The sequence below is a fragment of the Erpetoichthys calabaricus genome, chromosome 8, assembly GCF_900747795.2.
Source record: "Erpetoichthys calabaricus chromosome 8, fErpCal1.3, whole genome shotgun sequence".
NCBI lineage: Eukaryota > Metazoa > Chordata > Cladistia > Polypteriformes > Polypteridae > Erpetoichthys > Erpetoichthys calabaricus.
In genome coordinates, this window is record NC_041401.2 from 178356082 (window position 1) to 178373489 (window position 17408).

The following is a 17408-nucleotide window of genomic DNA, read 5'->3' on the forward strand; positions in this document are numbered from 1 at the left end:
TATACTTTAAATGCAGGCCTAGAGGCTTGTCTTTCTTGTTTTTCTAGCTCGGCGCAACTCCTTAACCAATCATATCCTAAGGGTGTTGAAAAAGGCTCTTTGTAAAAATCCCAAAATAACTTTATTTTAAGCCTGAAGCAGTTACAGAGAGGGAAAAAAATCATAGCTTCTTGGTAGCTATCAGACAGCTTCTATGGATTCAACTTGTAAATGCTCCACATTTTCTGAACAAGACACGTTTAAAGAGAAAATAGAGGCGGGTGCTAACTTATGCATTACCACCCAAAGTTTAAGGTGTTTGTATCACTAATTGTACTACTTTGTTTGCAGAAAATAGCAGGTACTTTACACTTGCCTTGTATATAAGATGACTGTACATATTAAATAACCATCAATTTAAGATAAATTAAATCATAAGCTGTTCATTTATTCACTAATTATGTCAAAATGGCAAAACTGATATTCACAAAATTTTGTATGTGTGTCGCTGTTGGACCAACTTAAAATACTGGCTATATGGCACATCCAAGAAGATGGGTTGTAATTGATGGTTTAACCCAGGGGTCCCCAACCCCACTACCGGGCCGCAGCTGTCTGACAGCCGGGCCGCGAGAGAACTGCCAGCAACGGAGACTCACTCAGACTTTTCAGAACGCGGGGCTTTGCAGCAGCGCAGAGAGAGGAGAGAGACCGAGGTGAGAGAGTATTACAACAAAGTACTGTATTTTGATGGTTCCGACAGTTTCCTCATATGACACGAGTGTATAGAAATCTCGTTACTACGAAGTACATTCGGTAGATTTACATTTACACTTTCATTACAACAAAGTGACTTTGAAATGCTTGAATGAATCATCCGCAGAGCAGTTAGATCTGTGGTCGCAGCTCAGATGTGAACATTTGCACGACGATCCCCAAACAGAAACATTGTAAAAAAAAAAAAAAAAAAAACAAAATCTTTGTTCAAACTTTCCTCGTACTGTTTTTTTTTTTTTTTTTTGCGGTTTTTGTTTTCTGTGGTTTTCAGTGATATCTTTTGCTTATTGCTTGTCAACATCTGAAAAACATCATTGGAATTTAACTCATTGTCACCCTCCTACAGAAACGGCAGACACGAAAAAACGGTAACAGTGTTAATGTTTGTGATGTGCAATGCATATGTCCTTGTTATATGCAAAAAAAGAACAATAATCTCGGGTTGTGAACGTATGCGAAGTGCTTAATAACTTAATAGAAATGTAATGTAAATTGTGTATAAAACTGCCCTACGAACCAGCCCTGAATCCTCAGAATCCCGCCCCAAAACCCCCACCCCCAACCGGTCCCTGGAAAAATTTGCTTCTAGTAAAGTGGTCCTTGCTGCCAAAAAAGGTTGGGGACCACTGGTTTAACCCATAAACCAATGTCAAATTTGGGACCGTAATTGCCATCAGGGATCAGCATACAGACGTTTTCAGAAATATATGGGCCTAAAAGGGCTGTAACCTTTAAGGAGCAATGTTCCTTTCTTTCTACCGCCCCAAAACACCTTTAAAACACCCATTTCAGTGAGTTTTACAGTTACATGTAAAGTGAAGATCAACCTCAATATCATAAAACTGTATGCAAAAGGAAACTCAGCTGTTTCACTCACCACTACTGTTATGTGTGGTGTTATAGGGGAGTTCAGAGATTCAGACTTGGAGACAAGGATAGTGGCGGCCTGCTCCTTGCTGGTCAGATGTGCAGACAGGAGTTTCACTGCACTGTGTACATGCGAGAATGACTCGGAAATGAACTGATGACACAGTATTTTTTAAACAAAGCAAAACCTTACATTTTTTAATGTAATGTTGTACACCTGCATTGGTTACTAAGTGAGGCAGAGATAAGCCAAGATAAACACTTTTGGAAAGAAGAACTGAGGATGGCATTAGTAACTTCTACTGTTTAGACATTTATGAATTAATCAACTTTGAAATATCGTTCTAACATAATTGAATATCGCCACTGGTGTTGTCTCCTGAAATAACAGACCTGCAGCGATGTCTGTGAATCCCAAGCTCCTCTAGTCCTACCCACTGTAGATTATTTCCACGGTCCACGGATTTAGTATTCAATAAGTATCTAGTTTATTAATGTGGGATTAAACATCCATTTGTGAAAACACAATAAACCAGGAAATACAAAAGTACCACCACACATGTCTCAGTCAAAGAGTTACTGCAATTATGGAATCCAACTGAACGCAAAAAGGACAAATTCTTGATTCATGAGAGCAGAGGCACTGATAAAAAGGTAGTATAGATGATGGATGAGACATCTGCCAATTACAAAAGGGTTAACATTTAAAAAAAACACACAAATATTTATTTTCTTACCTTAACCCATTCTAGAAATATACCTAAGCAATGGAGGGTACTTTCAGGTACTATGGTTATAAAATTGTTCTGCCAGTGGATGGAGAATTGGCAAATTAGAAAAGGAACTGGGAGATAGACATAATTAAGAAACCCAGCCAGAAGTGGTAACCAAACATGGAAACCTAGTGCCAAACCCTAACATAATTCAAAACTCATAGTCAAAAACAGCAGAAGGTAATTCAAACACAGAGAATCTCAAAAAAATACCCCAACCGATTTGTCTGCATCAACAATATGGAACAACCAGGCAGAGCACAGTCCTGTTCCGCCAATGATGTCACCCACTGCACACTTCCGGGCTGTCCTACAATAGCCACACAGTAGTGATTGCTAATAAATAAATACATAAATAAATAAATAAATAGGAGGTGCTCATGGACATCCAAGATGGTGATGCAAGAAGACAGTTTCAAAACAAAGTCAAAAGTAGAATTTGAAAGAAGGATTGAAATCAGTTCCACAAAAACACTAATGAGAACCTGAAATGTCAAAATATATAATAAAGAACATGATGACAAAGTGAACTTATGTAAATCCTAACAAAAAATGAGATTTTGTGATTGAAATATAAAATTAAAATGAGTATGCATGGCAATACTAATAGAAGTTAGTGGTTAAAAGTTAACTGCTTTATTTGGATCAAGCCAGGTACTGACAGTTTGAGCAATTACACTTCTTTAGATGCTCAAAATCACAGAGTGTTTAAAAATACATTGAGGTGCCCTTAATAATCCTCAACTTCAGTGTTACTGCTATAGGCTAAAAGTACTTTAGAATTCTCGATCTTAAAGTAAACTGATATAAACAACACCACTTTCAGCAGTTGGCAAGGAACATAAAACAAATGCACAGGATATAACGCAATAGCTGGTTGGATAGAAAGTTGTATTTTTAGGGTGGCTATGTTTAAAACACTACTGCTTAAGGATATGAACTAACTGCTCTGACACATTTACATCCTGATGCTACACTATTTGCTTCATAGCTGAAGGGATTTGAAGAGATGTCAAAGGGGCCGACAAAGGTCCTTGATGATACAGAGAGCTTTAATATAATGTTGTCTCATTTAAGTGATATAAGTGATCATCGGTACTGCTAATACAATGCTTTGAATGGCAATGTAGTTATGGACTCATGTGTTGCCATATCAGACTGTGCTACAACCAATAACTATATTCTGTGTTGGTTTTCATAACCCAGTAAAGAATTTTATATTTGTGCTTATTACTGAAGACTTGTGTCGAGTCCACATCTACCCTGCCCACTAAATGCTGGTACAGTTTTGCGTGGCTTCTTCACCTTTACCTCTCACCTGCAGGACATGCTAGGCAAGGCAGGCCTTTCAGTCTATAAAGGGTCAGACCAGCTAAGCCCTTGAAAAGGAATGAGGTGTGAATTAGAGTGAACCACAAGCCAGGGGATATATGTAACACTATGCAACGCATGAGCTTGAGGATGCTGCTGCTATTTAAAGCAGTGTACTGTCTATACTTGTGTGCATACTTTAAGTAAATCTTGAGGATTCCGCCAGGTGTCAGTGTGATAAAACATCATGAAAAGAAATGTTAAAAATAGACGGCAGAGAGATGGCAAGAGCGACACACAATGTCGAGATAATATGTGAAACCTTTAAATGTATTGCATCATTAAGATGGGGAATACGTGACACTTGTATTTGCCTGTAAGAGAAATAGATTTAGAAAGGCACCATGAAAACATTTGCATGTCAGCATTTAAGTTTGATGATTTCCTTCATTGCTTTGAACCATTCATGAAACATCAAAGCATGCCTGCCGTTACATGATAATAGTTAACGATGCGGATGTCACATACCAAAATCTGCGCGCACACACACACACCATGCATATTTGTGCTGGTACAGCAACTCGCGCACGTGTTGTGTTAATTTCTTAGGGAGTGCTCAGAGGACGCATCAAAAGAAAGCTGGAAACACATGGCAGCCATGATGCCTGCACATATGCATTCTGAGCGTGAAGTATAAACAGGCCCTAAGTGGAGCTGTAGATTGCAGCTTTACGTTTGTGACAATGTGGCAAGTGTGAACATAAACAGGCCTCAGTGGTAATGTAGGACGTCCTGTTCAAGTCTATGTAACAAAGAGTCTAAATGTAAGAACTGTGACACCCTAGGACTGTTCCACAGTAAAACACATGGCATATAAAAATATTAGTATGTGTGATTACATAAAACGTGTAGAAATGTTAATTAACACACATACACAGAAATGTCAAGTGCCTGTGAAGAGTGATCATTGGAAACCTATGGCTGTACACACATAGGGATAGATCTATATACAGTACAATCGAGCTGCTAAGATTTCTCATTAGCACCTTCCTTCTTGTGTGTTTACTAAAAAAGAAACTAAATCTAATAGCATTAGAGCCCTCGCACAACACATGCAAGTTAATCAGCCTTGCCGATCTCCCAAGCACTTTCTTTGGACCATGCTTACAGAAACAAGCACAGCAAGGGCACCTTTACCACAATCTCCTAGCAACTACTGGAAGCCAGATTACATCACCAATAAGGTGGCTAACCACACCAGCCCCCATTCCCTGACAGCTGTCAGCTCAGTCGAGGAAAAAATTCTGCCTCCATCTTACTTGAAGGTAATGTATCAGGTCCTTACTGTGTTCATTTTGAAATAAAATACAGTGCTTTGGCTATTAATACAACACACCTAAATGCCACTGAAATTCTTATGGGAAATCATGAATCTAAACTATTGGCTGTTAATAAAATTTAAATTTATTTCCTTCATCCTCAATGATTACAAAGCACAGAGCAACTTACTTATGCCAAGAAAAAAGAGAAATGGAGGGATTAAACTGGAAACCCGGCAGACTACAGTCTGCAAACTGTGCTCAAGACAAAGATTTTTAATAGTATTTTGACTGCTAAATGTTCTTAAAATCCAACAAAGCATGCACCATAATTTCACATAAGTAATATTTAACAGTCTGAAAATGACTGTTACTGGAAATAAAGTCTGGCAGGAAGCTGGACTTCCTGAAGTGAAGATCTCACTAAATTCATCACCCACACAATAATTTAAAAAACTACATTTGTTGCATGAAAGGTATTTCCTACAATGCAATATCTTGAGTGCATTTACATTACGCAAGTTTGAGTTGAAGGAATGTCAAAGCTGACAACTGCAGTTGCTGATTTCGTAACCTTGAGGGGGATGTCAGATTACAGGACTAACTTTACAGGGGATGACAAATTACACGACTCCGGCACACTTTTAAAGTATGGTGAGCTCACTGCTGACTGTCAGCCAAATAATGTGCTGGTGCTATACGTATGCTTTCTAGGTGTGGCAAATTTAGCTGCGATCTCTGCCTTTCAAATTCGGTAGAGGTATGACAAACACAAGAAATTAGACAGACAAACCACTTTTCTGTTTGCACAGTGCAAAACAATCATGTTCATGCTTTTCTCAGGAAATGCAGTGTGATTCCAGATGAGGGCTCACTGGTAGTCTTAAATAGGAGGTTTGTGTGTGTGTGTATACAAATGAAGTCTGTGACTGAAAAAAGTTGTGTAGTATGAAGGGTGCTGTAGGCAAATATTTTACAATTTGCCAATTGATATATTTAAAAAAATAACCTTGTTTCTCTTCTTTTCCAAAATGAATAATTAATTTGTGCTTTAAATTATAAAAGCTGATGTCGACATTATATACCTGGTAACCCTGAATAGGATTAAGCAGGTTCAGAAATTGATGGGTTTGCATCTAGAAAACATAATCTATACCAAACAGAGCAATTCAGGATTTTCAGGAATATAGTTACATAACCCTAGACCCACTTAATGATTAAATGATATCCCATTAAGCAAGTGACATACTGGAAGCATAGCACACATGCTACACCTGTAAATTTATACAGATATTCTACATATAAAAAAACAAAAAAAAAACCATGGAACTGCAGAACTCTTATTGAACAGAAAAAACAATGATCCATGATGTCATTCAACAAAACCACCCAGTGTTTTTATTTATATTTTTTTTCTTTTCTCAATGCTGGTCTATCTGTCCATTTTTAAGGTGCGTTCACATATAATAGAAAAAGCACCTACTGTGATAGCCAAAACTTGCCTGTTTCTATGCATGAAACAACTTGGCACCCAGTGCACCCATTTTGTTGAAATACAGCACATCTATGCTTCAAGAAAATTTGTTGGAACAGTTCAGTTTTCATGGAAATATCTCGACCAGAGTGTACATTATACATTTTTAAAATGTCAAAATTTCCCTTTGAAAAGCAACAGCAAATTTGAACTCATCTATCAGAAAACAGAGAAACATTCTGTGTGACTTCAACATGAATAGTTTGCCGTATCAATTTTACCTTGAGAGTGGCTATTTCAACTTGTATATTTTGTTTATATTTCTTTCTTTTACTTGTTTGACAGCCACATCTGAAAGCAAAATAGTGAAACACCTGCAGTCGTGGCCACTAAAGCAGGATGCTGGAGGGCCGAGTATTACCATACATAAGGAAGGTATGACATGAGATGAGTGTGTATTTCTTTAATTTGCTAATAATGATACTCTCTATTCATTCAATATGGTAGTAATTATATTTGTATTTATTCATAGCCAACGCTTACTGTACCAGAATGCACTGGCAGGTCTTGTTATATGCTAACTGCCCACTTCTGCTTCATCCCTCGCTCATCTATGCAGCTGCACCGCATCTTGCGTGAACCTCAGTTACTGCAGCTCACTTCTCAGACTCCTTGAAATCTAAGCAGTTAAATGATATGGCGTTCATATACGTAAAATAAAAAATAAAAGCAACTTATATAAAAATGAAAGATGGTTGAGAGACACTTTATCCTACAGTTACTGAACATGTAAACATATGCTCCATACTTCCATTACCAAAAAAAAAAAAATACACCTCCCGGCTACATAGCCTAAAGACTATAGTGATTCAGACCTTTTCTGACAATATTATTTATTGCAAAGCGCCACAATAATAATAATTTGATGGTACTTTGAAAAAATAAAAGTACAATTAGCCACAGACCCTCCACATCCAACATCTAACAGGAGGACAGGGATGTTTTCAACACTTGAGTTACAATCTGCTGTCTATGAAATCAATTTCAGTATCATGATTTTGTAGGATGGTTTTTAAAACTTTTTATGTACATTACTAGTACATGTAATTACACTCTATTACTGTTATTTTTGAATATGATCCACTGATAGAAAAATATGTAATAAACAAAATTTGATAACATACTTTTTGATAAAGTGACTAGAAAATGATAAAATGCTCTAACTATCAAACCAGCTCCCCTAATGCTCATGAATGTTACGCCCTGCTTGCATTTTCTTACTTGTTTGAAGGTGTTCATTCCAGTACAGGATAACAAAAAAAGTCAGTCAGTCCTGGCAGGATAAAGTTAGAGCCTAACCTTCACAGGATACTGGTCCATTATAGACATGCTAATGTAATTTTGTAACTCTGTCTCTGTTGCCATATTTCCTACCTGCCTGCTGCAGGCAACTTGGCAGCACCATCTTTAGAAAGGCTTGTCAAATGGTGACTTATGATAAGTCAACATATTCTAACAGTGTCCTATTGTCAAAATAAATGGATTACTCTACAGCCCTGCTGTAACACAATACTTGCAAGTGTTTTTTTAAATGTTAGGAAATCCTCAGATGGCAGAAGTAATAGTTGAAAAACTCTGTGCCTCAATCAGCTGCTAATTAGCACTCTGCATGCGCTCGCTGCACTAGAAGGGGTGCTGCACATTTTTTTTTTTTCCCTTCTCAGCTTTGCCTCCGGGGCTGCGGGAGTCTAGATGTGCCTACCGTTATTACTGTTGCTATGGAAACTGTTCTACTGCAGCCGACTGCTCTCCCAGAGGTACCCTTAGCGCCAAGCTCTAGGCGCCTGGATAATCGAGTCAGCGTGCACCCTCACCAATGCTATACTTATTAATGCCGAGCACAGAGATCACGGCTGGGGGTGGGAACGAAGACGAGGAGAGAGCAAGTGTGAAGCAGCATGCCGCAACAGTCAGCGGTGCGTGGGGTGGAAAGGCAACTGCTCCTTCCATCGGTGCTTCTTCTCTACCTTTTATTAGTTGTTGTTAATAGTTGTTTTGATTGTATCCCCAGGTTCATAATTTACACACATTACCACTCATACATGAACTTGACATAAATAAATCTGTAATATTCAAAAAAAAAAAAAAAAGGCTAAAAGAGATAATGATGCAGGTTCCCCTAGCTCATTTTAATAAGGAAACAATGATGGCTAAAATGGCACATTACTGACATTAACTAATTAATCTACAGAAAGGTACAAGTTCACTTGAACTATAAAGTTTAATTAACTTTGTTGTGTGTTCATTTTAAAATTTGACATTCTGTTTTTATATGTAAAGTGTCAATATTGTTACATGTACAAAGTACAATGAAATCCTTACTTGAAAGGCACTGTGCATGTTGTGCATACTACCTGTACACTGCTTTTGTCCCAAAGATATATATTTGTTAGGCTGACTGGCATCTTCAGATTGGTTCTATATCGGGATTAACAAGTTCAGAAAACGAAGGAATGAATCATTCAAGCTGTGCTTACTCATCACTTACTGACAGAGTCAACCCACATTTGTGAAACCTGGCGTGAAAGTCAAGAGCTGTGTGGGTTTATACCAGGATAGAACAAAGTTGGGATACCGTCCACGCTGGAGTGCTAGTTAGTGTGAAAGGCCCTTTAGATTTAAAAGTAACTGAAGCAACAAAAGGATAAAATCGCTAGGAAGCAGGTTGCAAACATGGTCTATGGTGCATAGCAAATATATCAAATATCTCAGGTTAATGACATCACATAATCCACATGTCAAGAAATCCAGTCGTATGCTCACAATGTCCCAAACATTTCCAGAAAATGCTCTTGTGGAGGAAAACAGAATACACTGAAATGTGACTGGGAATTTGAACTGAAGACACACCTCATTCATTAGTCAAGAGTCCAGTCGAGTAACTGCTTATTCACTAGCTAACATTTCACTTCAATACTGCAAAGTGCACTGACAGACGAGTACAACTAAAGATTAAACTTCACAAAGAAATGAGTTAAAACATTCTCAGGGAGAGAATACACCACATACTTACACATATTTGAGATGCAGATGATCAGTTCACCTGTGCAGTTTCACAGACCGTGGACAAAAACTCCTAAAGTACACCACTTATGGATATGAATACAAATGTAATGATGGAGGACAGGTCTTTATTTAAAATGTTCGGTTGTGGTTGAAAGTGTTCTATTTTTGGTCATGAACATTATTTCTGGAAGTGGTTTATTTAACAATATTTTAGTAAAAATATATGCATCTAGGATGTTGAGACAGATGAAAGGATGGCGTAACGTGTGTGACAAGATTTTTTCATGGACTTTTTGATGTTTGCCGTTGCCTACCGTTGGTCACCACAAACGTCTGTTATTTTAGAATTGTTATCTACATACTCCACAAAAACATGAGATTAAATATTTTCCTTAACCATCAGAACAAACTAAATGAGGTAAGCAACACATAAAGGTATTCTTTAAAACTTTAAACGTTTGGAATTGACTATGTAAATGGTGACTGAGGTGCGATTCACAAGAATTCATTCCTCTGCATGAATCCGCACTGTCTCTCTGGCTGATGGTGCCGAGGTGATAAAATTCACCAAAGCAGTTTTGTTTTTCATTAACTTTGTGAGAAAAGCAGCTAGCCAAGGACCACCCCTAAGAAAGACTCTGTTACTTAGTCTATGTGATTTGTAGTGATGGGTGAGAACAAAATGTCATCTTATGCTTACATGAGTTTTAAAATTGCATCTCGTCTTCCATAAAACTGCATAATACGGCTGTCACTTTACTCTGCAGCATCCACCCCTCAGCAGTCCCACTGTACCCCTTCATGATGCTTCAAGGAAAGTCCAGAAAGAGAAACAGATTTTCATAATGTAGAAATATGGTCATCTTTTCTTGCTGGGCATAGCAAATTGAACAGAATCTGTGATATTTAGAACGATTTGTCCTGCTATTTGTCTGCTTTATGTAACTCAGTCAAGGTGATTGTTTTCACACATCAACATTACATGCAAATCCTCTAAGTGGAAACATTTCCTTTCCTGTACTCCAAAGAATGCTGATGTCGCTCACTCCATATCTACCGATACTCACCATGGTTAATAATAATAATAATTCATTACATTTATATAGTGCTTTTCTCAGTACTCAAAGCGCTATCCACACAGGGAGGAATCGGGAAGTGAACCCACAATCTTCCACAGTCTCCTTACTGCAAAGCAGCAGCACTACCACTGTGCCACCTGTTAAATCCCTTCTGTTGATTTCACAGATGCATTACAGAGATTTTAATATTATACTTTCAAAGAGTACATGCAGATGCTACTTAAAATCATCAATACTTTTTCTACATGATTTAACTTGATAATTGTAAGAAAGATTATGGCTGCCAGGTTATCAATAAGCAGGTTAGCAAACAGTAGGGAGATTATTACCAATCTATTGATTATTTAGTCACATAAACACGCAAAATGTGTGTATATTTGTAGAGTTTTAATGACCACACACTTATGCATATTAAAAAAACAGGCCTCAATGAATTGCTGTTGGAGAATCATGAATGATGTGCAGACCTTATTACAGTACTTACTGTATGTCTGCCTGCTTGCTTTCCTAATCACTGTTATTTTTTCTACTGAAATACAAAAAGTTACTACTTGTCAGTACTTGACTTTATAATTCTATTCATTATTTTCTTATCCATATTTTGATTAAAAATCTGAAAAATTAATTAATTGCCTTGATGTGATTATTAATTCATTTTACTGAGTTACTGTGGGATGATCTGCATGTTCCCACATAACCAAATGCCAGGCCAATCAGCATTTGTGTAAATATAGCTCCCCCTAGTGGATGCCATACAAGTGGACTGAAGAGTACTCTATATAGATTCAAAATAGTATTTTTAACATACTTATTATGTATTTGTAATGCACAAATTAAGGCACACTTCTTATTATACAGTGGATGGATTGGTGATACTGTTAGCTATATGCAGAGGCCATTAATAAAGAGGAAAAAAAAATCAGTTGTGAATTTGTGAAATACCATTACACTATAATTTAACACTGTAATTAATGAATGTAGTGACTTTGTCAGAACAATTTTTAAATATATAACGTCATCAGTTTCTGTAACAGCATCTACTGTAGTAAAATAAAGTGAGTCTGTCTTTGACTTAGATGATGGGTGCCAAACTCATGGCCCGCGGGGCACATCCAGCCACTGAACTTTTTTAAAGTGGTTGTTTCATTGATATTCAAAACTTGTTACATACAGCTCACCAAGACTTTTAGTTTTCTCAAAGAATCCCATTAAATTGACTTTACATATAGATTGCATCCATATGTAATTTAGCTGGATTAAATTTACAACTGGCATTAAAATACCCCTTCATTTTCTGCTCCTGTTTACACAGCACAGAACACCGCAGCTCCTACCCTGTGGTTAAGGAGACTGGCTTCTTGTAATGACTCATCAGGGAAAAGTGAAAATACAGTGACATACAAGACTGTAATAAATAAGCTTTAGTGTTTTTAACATGATGCCAAACATGTAACATTCTCATAAAGGAGACAGTAGCTTGAATTCACACTCTTTTCACTTTATTAACCCAATCAGCTGTCAGTGCTGACCACCTTTCTGCAGCTTATCTGACTGCTGCCACCATCCTGCACGATTCTTTTGCCTTTTCCGCTGACTGAATTGTTGTATGTGGACAGAAAATGCATCTGAATTTCCACTGTGTTAAATGTATCTTTTTCTGACTAACTCGGAATGTGGTCTGTGTGGTCCATCACCAGCATGTTTACATCAGTTTGTTAATGTGGTCAAGAGCCATCTAATTGTCATGCACACGCACAGTAATCTCGTATACGTCTGACCCAGCACTGTCACTCTACTTGAGGCTTGGATGTCATTTATCATTCAACTCTGATTTCAGTCTTGTGGCTGGTTGTGACTTTTCTAACCTGCTATAATGACCAAGAAAAGAAAATCTAATAAAGAGTGAAGACGGTCTGAAGAGAGTCGCACGGCAGAATAAACAACTGTGATGAGCACAGAGGTACCTATGTGTCTTGCTTGTAAAGCAAGTGTGGGGACTGTTATTTGTTGATACATTTCTGCCCATTTGGGGTGAATAAAGGGATGTTTTTGTCCCTCAGTAAAACTATAGATGAAGCAGAATTTGACAAACCACCCATCCATGTATGCACTTCCTGAACCAGCTTAAGACCTCTGTCATGCATGTGTAGTTGGGAGACAGCGCAAGGGATCTGGTGATGGTAGTTATCCACCGAACCAAGGGTTTGGTGCTGTTTGCTAATGCCTTCTCTCTTCCTCCCTCTGCAGAATGGAAGATTGACAGCCGTTCCAGCTCCAATGTCACTTCCGTTGTCCGCCCACCTGGACCCACCCTTCCTGCCTGGAAGCCACATAGCCAGCAGTTCGGCCATTTTGAGACAGTTCTATTAGGAACTCCTGTCTGAAAAGACGTCTCTGTATTTATTGTGTGCTTTCTGTGTTTTTTTTTTTTTTTGTCATTAATTATACGGGGGTCACCTGGTGGTGCCCCAACCCTCTTACATTTTTGTGTCTCCTTTTACACATTCTAACATTGCAAGACTTTTCTACGGAGTTTCAGTTGTAGACCTAATTTTCATAATTCTTAGCAAGTTGGGGCAGTTGCTGTATGCTCATGTGAGCTGAAGTTATCTAGTCTGATATGCCCCGCGACTCACTCCAATGAGTCTCTGTACCTCACCCTGACATTTATTTTTAGTCGCTAGGGTGGGCTCTGTGTACATGGAAGCTGACAACCAATGAGAACTCGCCCAGAAATATAGTGTATATGAATGCAATATAAGGAATGCGGCTGATTCCAACCGAACAAACAAAAGAGAGGCTCATCCATCTGATGTCTCATGACAGTGTAGTGTAACTCATGATCATGGTGAGCCGAAGCCCACCCTGCTAGCATCATGGGCTAGCCAAGTAAAAGTCCCAAAATGCTTGTCAGTCCATCACAGGGTGCACTAACTAACACATACAACAACAGGATAATTTCAAGTTGCCAATCAACCTAACCTGATGATGTTTAGGATGTGGGAGGGAAAGAGGTGTAGTTAATTGGGGGTGTTTGAGGGTACCAACATTGACTTGGCAAAATTTAAACCTTGTGATACAGGAGCAGCAACAACTGACAAAACAGCAGGCTCTTAATTTTTTATAACCAAGCACTCTAGAAGGTCAAATGCAAGTCAAGTGATGGTGAAAACGTTTACACAATGAGGCCTAAGTCATTACCATCCAAATAGTAGAATTCATTCAGATGGAGCACTGGTGCTTAATAAATATTCTATTGTGCTGACTTCTACTACTATGTTAGCATGTCATTTCTTTTTGCTCAAATGGAAGAATGCTAGCTGGCCTAAAATAAGTCAAAGAGGAATCGATGTTTGTTAAAAATTAGGACAAGAAATTACACGAATCAACCCAAAAGTTTTTTTTTTTTTTTTTTTTTTTTTTTTTTTTAAAGAATCGGGCCCTAAATCACATGAATGTGATGAACTTTTGCTATCCTTCTTGCTATTTCAGTATTTGAGTAATTACATTATATTCCTCCTATTTTCATTTTTTCTTGGTGGCTTAGGGTACAGGGTATATCTAAATTGTTAGACAAAGTATTTCTTTACAGAAACAAAACATAACATTATCCATAAACGAAGAAAGACAATCAGCAGCACTAAAGTGATTTGCTCACCCTGGTCAATGGGATGTTGAGGGAGCTGGCTCAGCTGACTATGAACAACTCCAGCATAGTTTCGTAGAAAGGCTTCCTCACTGGGGGTCAGCTGGAAAAAAAAAAGAACATCAATTACTCTTTACTGCTTTCAATTCCGGGCGGCACAATGGCGCAGTAGTAGGGTCCTTCCTGTGTGGAGTTTGCATGTTCTCCCCGTGTCTGCGTGGGTTTCCTCCGGGTGCTCCGGTTTCCTCCCACAGTGCAAAGACATGCAGATTAGGTGCATCTGCGATTCTAAATTGTGCTTGGTGTGTGTGTGTGTGTGCCAATCGGTGGCGCCCTGCCCAGGGTTTGTTCCTGCCTTGTGCCCTGTGTTGGCTGGGACTGGCTCCAGCAGACCCCCCGTGACCCTGTGTTAGGATATAGCGGGTTGGACAATGGATGGATGGATGCTTTCCATTCCTGTTCTAAAGCTACATTGATGTACTTTTGTAAATGAGGTGAAAATTAGCTTTTCCATGGAAAATGTAATGTAAACACCCTTTTCAAAGATTACTTCCGAGAAGGACAATCCGGAAATAACCGTCAACCGTTATTTCAGTAGATTAAAAAATTACAATTCACTCAGCCAGAAATAGGATTTGGCAGTCATTTTGTATCTGGAATGATGCAATATCCAGTAAACATATTTTTCTTTACTTCTTGTTCACATGAAAAAAAAAAAAATATATAGCTAAATCTAATTTATTTTTGTGAGGATTGAGAAGGAAAACAACAGGAACCTCACATTCTCCCAAAAGTCTAAACAGAAATGCAAGTGAAGACAGCTAATTGGGACAGTGTGATGTCATCAATGGCAACTCCAAAAATTCCCACAGGACATGAGTGCAGCTTTATCCTATTTGTTTTGCTTCTTTACAAGACTAACGTACTCTTCTGACTTACATTTGATCCCATCTTCTTCAGCATGAGTAAGACTCTCACTTTCTGCTGGATATACATCTCCTCAGGAGATTTTCCAGGGGCACCGTCCCGGTTCATCCCCTTTGTTTCTCTGGCGCTGGAGGAAACAAACAAAAAAAATCAATAACATCAGAAATATATATTAAATATTATATGTGACGTCATCGGCTGCAGAGGCAAGTAAAAACGGTGTTCAGGTTGTGAATGGCTTTGCCCCCGACAAAAATCATTAATCTTGATACTACAGATCATACAACTCAACTAAATGAAGCAGACCTTCTTAAAACCGCAGCAGATGTTTTACTAAACCTTTCATATTCTCTTTCATTTCTCAGGGATCTCTGGTGGTGCTTGGCATCACTGCCATTTTGATCCAAGGGAACCCACAGCAGGTGGAAGACATCAGCATCCTGAGTGGCAGACAAGGCCTCATGCTGCGTTCACATGCTCTCGGACAAAAGGTGAATACAAGTTTCCTAGTCAAAAATTCCATGTGAACACACTACGAACTCGGAGGTACAATTTGATAAAAACAACGCTACCCAGATTGCCCAAATTGTGATGTAACGCTGACCTTTCACCTTAGTTAATTGTGGAAAATAAAACATATAACCAGGGCAGAAATGCCATTTTGTGGTAGATGTGCATTCTGAATGAAGTGATAACACATTTAATATTTTTTTGCTATTTCCATGAAAATGCCATTTATATGTTTATTTTTTGCAGACCAAGTAACAAAGCAAGAGCGACTACACATTTTTCTGAATAATCTGACCAGAAATCCATGTGAATGCCCTGAATTAGAAAGGTGAAATGTCATAAATTGGAGCTCCAAATAGTATGAGAACGTGTTCACAATATTAGACCTCCATGACTCTCCTGCAAAATCAGGGACACAGACCTGCATCATAGTAAATGGATCAGAATAAAGGATCCTACTGGCCCTTTTCATTTTATCTGCAGGTTCCAAAGCTTTAATTTCTGTGATGTATACACAGAGCTTATAAAAAGCTTTAACCCCCCCTTTCCACATTTTGTCGTTGTATAGGACTTGAATCTTGGCACAGGATTGAAAGTACCCCAGCTATCTTTTAAAATTCCCACATATTTTAAACTTAACACAGGAAAATATTTCATCAAGGCAAATAAAAATAAATGATTCCTTCATACTTTGAGAGAGAAATCATCTTCAGTTAATTCACTTTGTTTACAATGTGCACTAATTATTCCAGAAGTAACTATTTTACAATATCTCTCTATTATAATAAAAAAAAATCCTGGGACGAGATGTGACTTTTTCAGAGAGGTACTTTCAAGTCTCGCGAGATGAGACTTTGTGCCAAGAGATTTAACCATGACCACGGCTGGAAATAAGACAAAAAGAGTAGATGACAAAGTAGAAGGTCGTAAAGAATTCAAAAACTTTGGCACAGTACACATGCAGAGCAGGTTAGAGATAATGGAAGTACGAAAATTCGAAAGTCTCAAAAAAATGATAGTAAAGATCGCATTAACGCTAACAAACGGAAATTATTACTCAGTGGAATAACGGAATAGCGAAAAGAGATTGAATATATTGTTCAGATTTAAACTTCAAGTCTGAGACTTGTAGATCGTCTAATTCGTGTAGCCATCAAAGTAGTGTTTCTTCCCAATGAAAAGGCCTATCCGAGAGAATTAAAAGATTTGTTGTTTGGTGAAAGTGAAATCCACATATGTGAGTGGCAGAGACGCAAAGAAGCTGGGCGCGTAGCGCAGGCTGGGGAGGGGGTTGCCGAGCGAAGCCCCCTAGTTTTAAAGAAAGTTGACAAATTCGGGGAGACCATTCAAGCTTGTTTGTTTAGCTGATAGTGAAGCTGCCCCAATATCTCATCCAGATTTTTCTTAAAGATTGTCAAAGTTTCGGCTTCAACTCCAGGTCTCAGTAGCTTGTTCCTGAGTCATGGCACTAAAGCATACTTCACAAAAGTAAAACAAAAATATGGAAAGATAAATAAATAAGAACATCAGAAATTTGGCAGACGAGAAGAGGTCATTCGGTTTCTTTAGCTCATAGTTAGTTAAACTGTCACAATACCTCATCCAGATACTTCTCAATGGTTGTCCAGGTTTCTGCTTCAACTTAATGGACACAGTAGTTTGCTTCAGAGTCCCATAAAT

At 38.2% G+C, this 17408-nt stretch overlaps 1 protein-coding gene across 1 annotated transcript in view; it reads right to left on the reverse strand.

The window, feature by feature from the left end:
* ctnnbip1 (catenin, beta interacting protein 1) overlaps nucleotides 1-17408 on the reverse strand; it is a 71569-nt gene that overhangs the window by 21398 nt on the left and 32763 nt on the right. Inside the window, exons 2-3 of the mRNA XM_028807908.2 lie at nucleotides 15231-15345; nucleotides 14304-14394 (exon numbers count right to left, since the gene is read on the reverse strand). Coding sequence (XP_028663741.1) covers nucleotides 14304-14394; nucleotides 15231-15326 — 187 coding nt within the window. The 5' untranslated portion in view covers nucleotides 15327-15345. The remainder of the gene's footprint in view (nucleotides 1-14303; nucleotides 14395-15230; nucleotides 15346-17408) is intronic.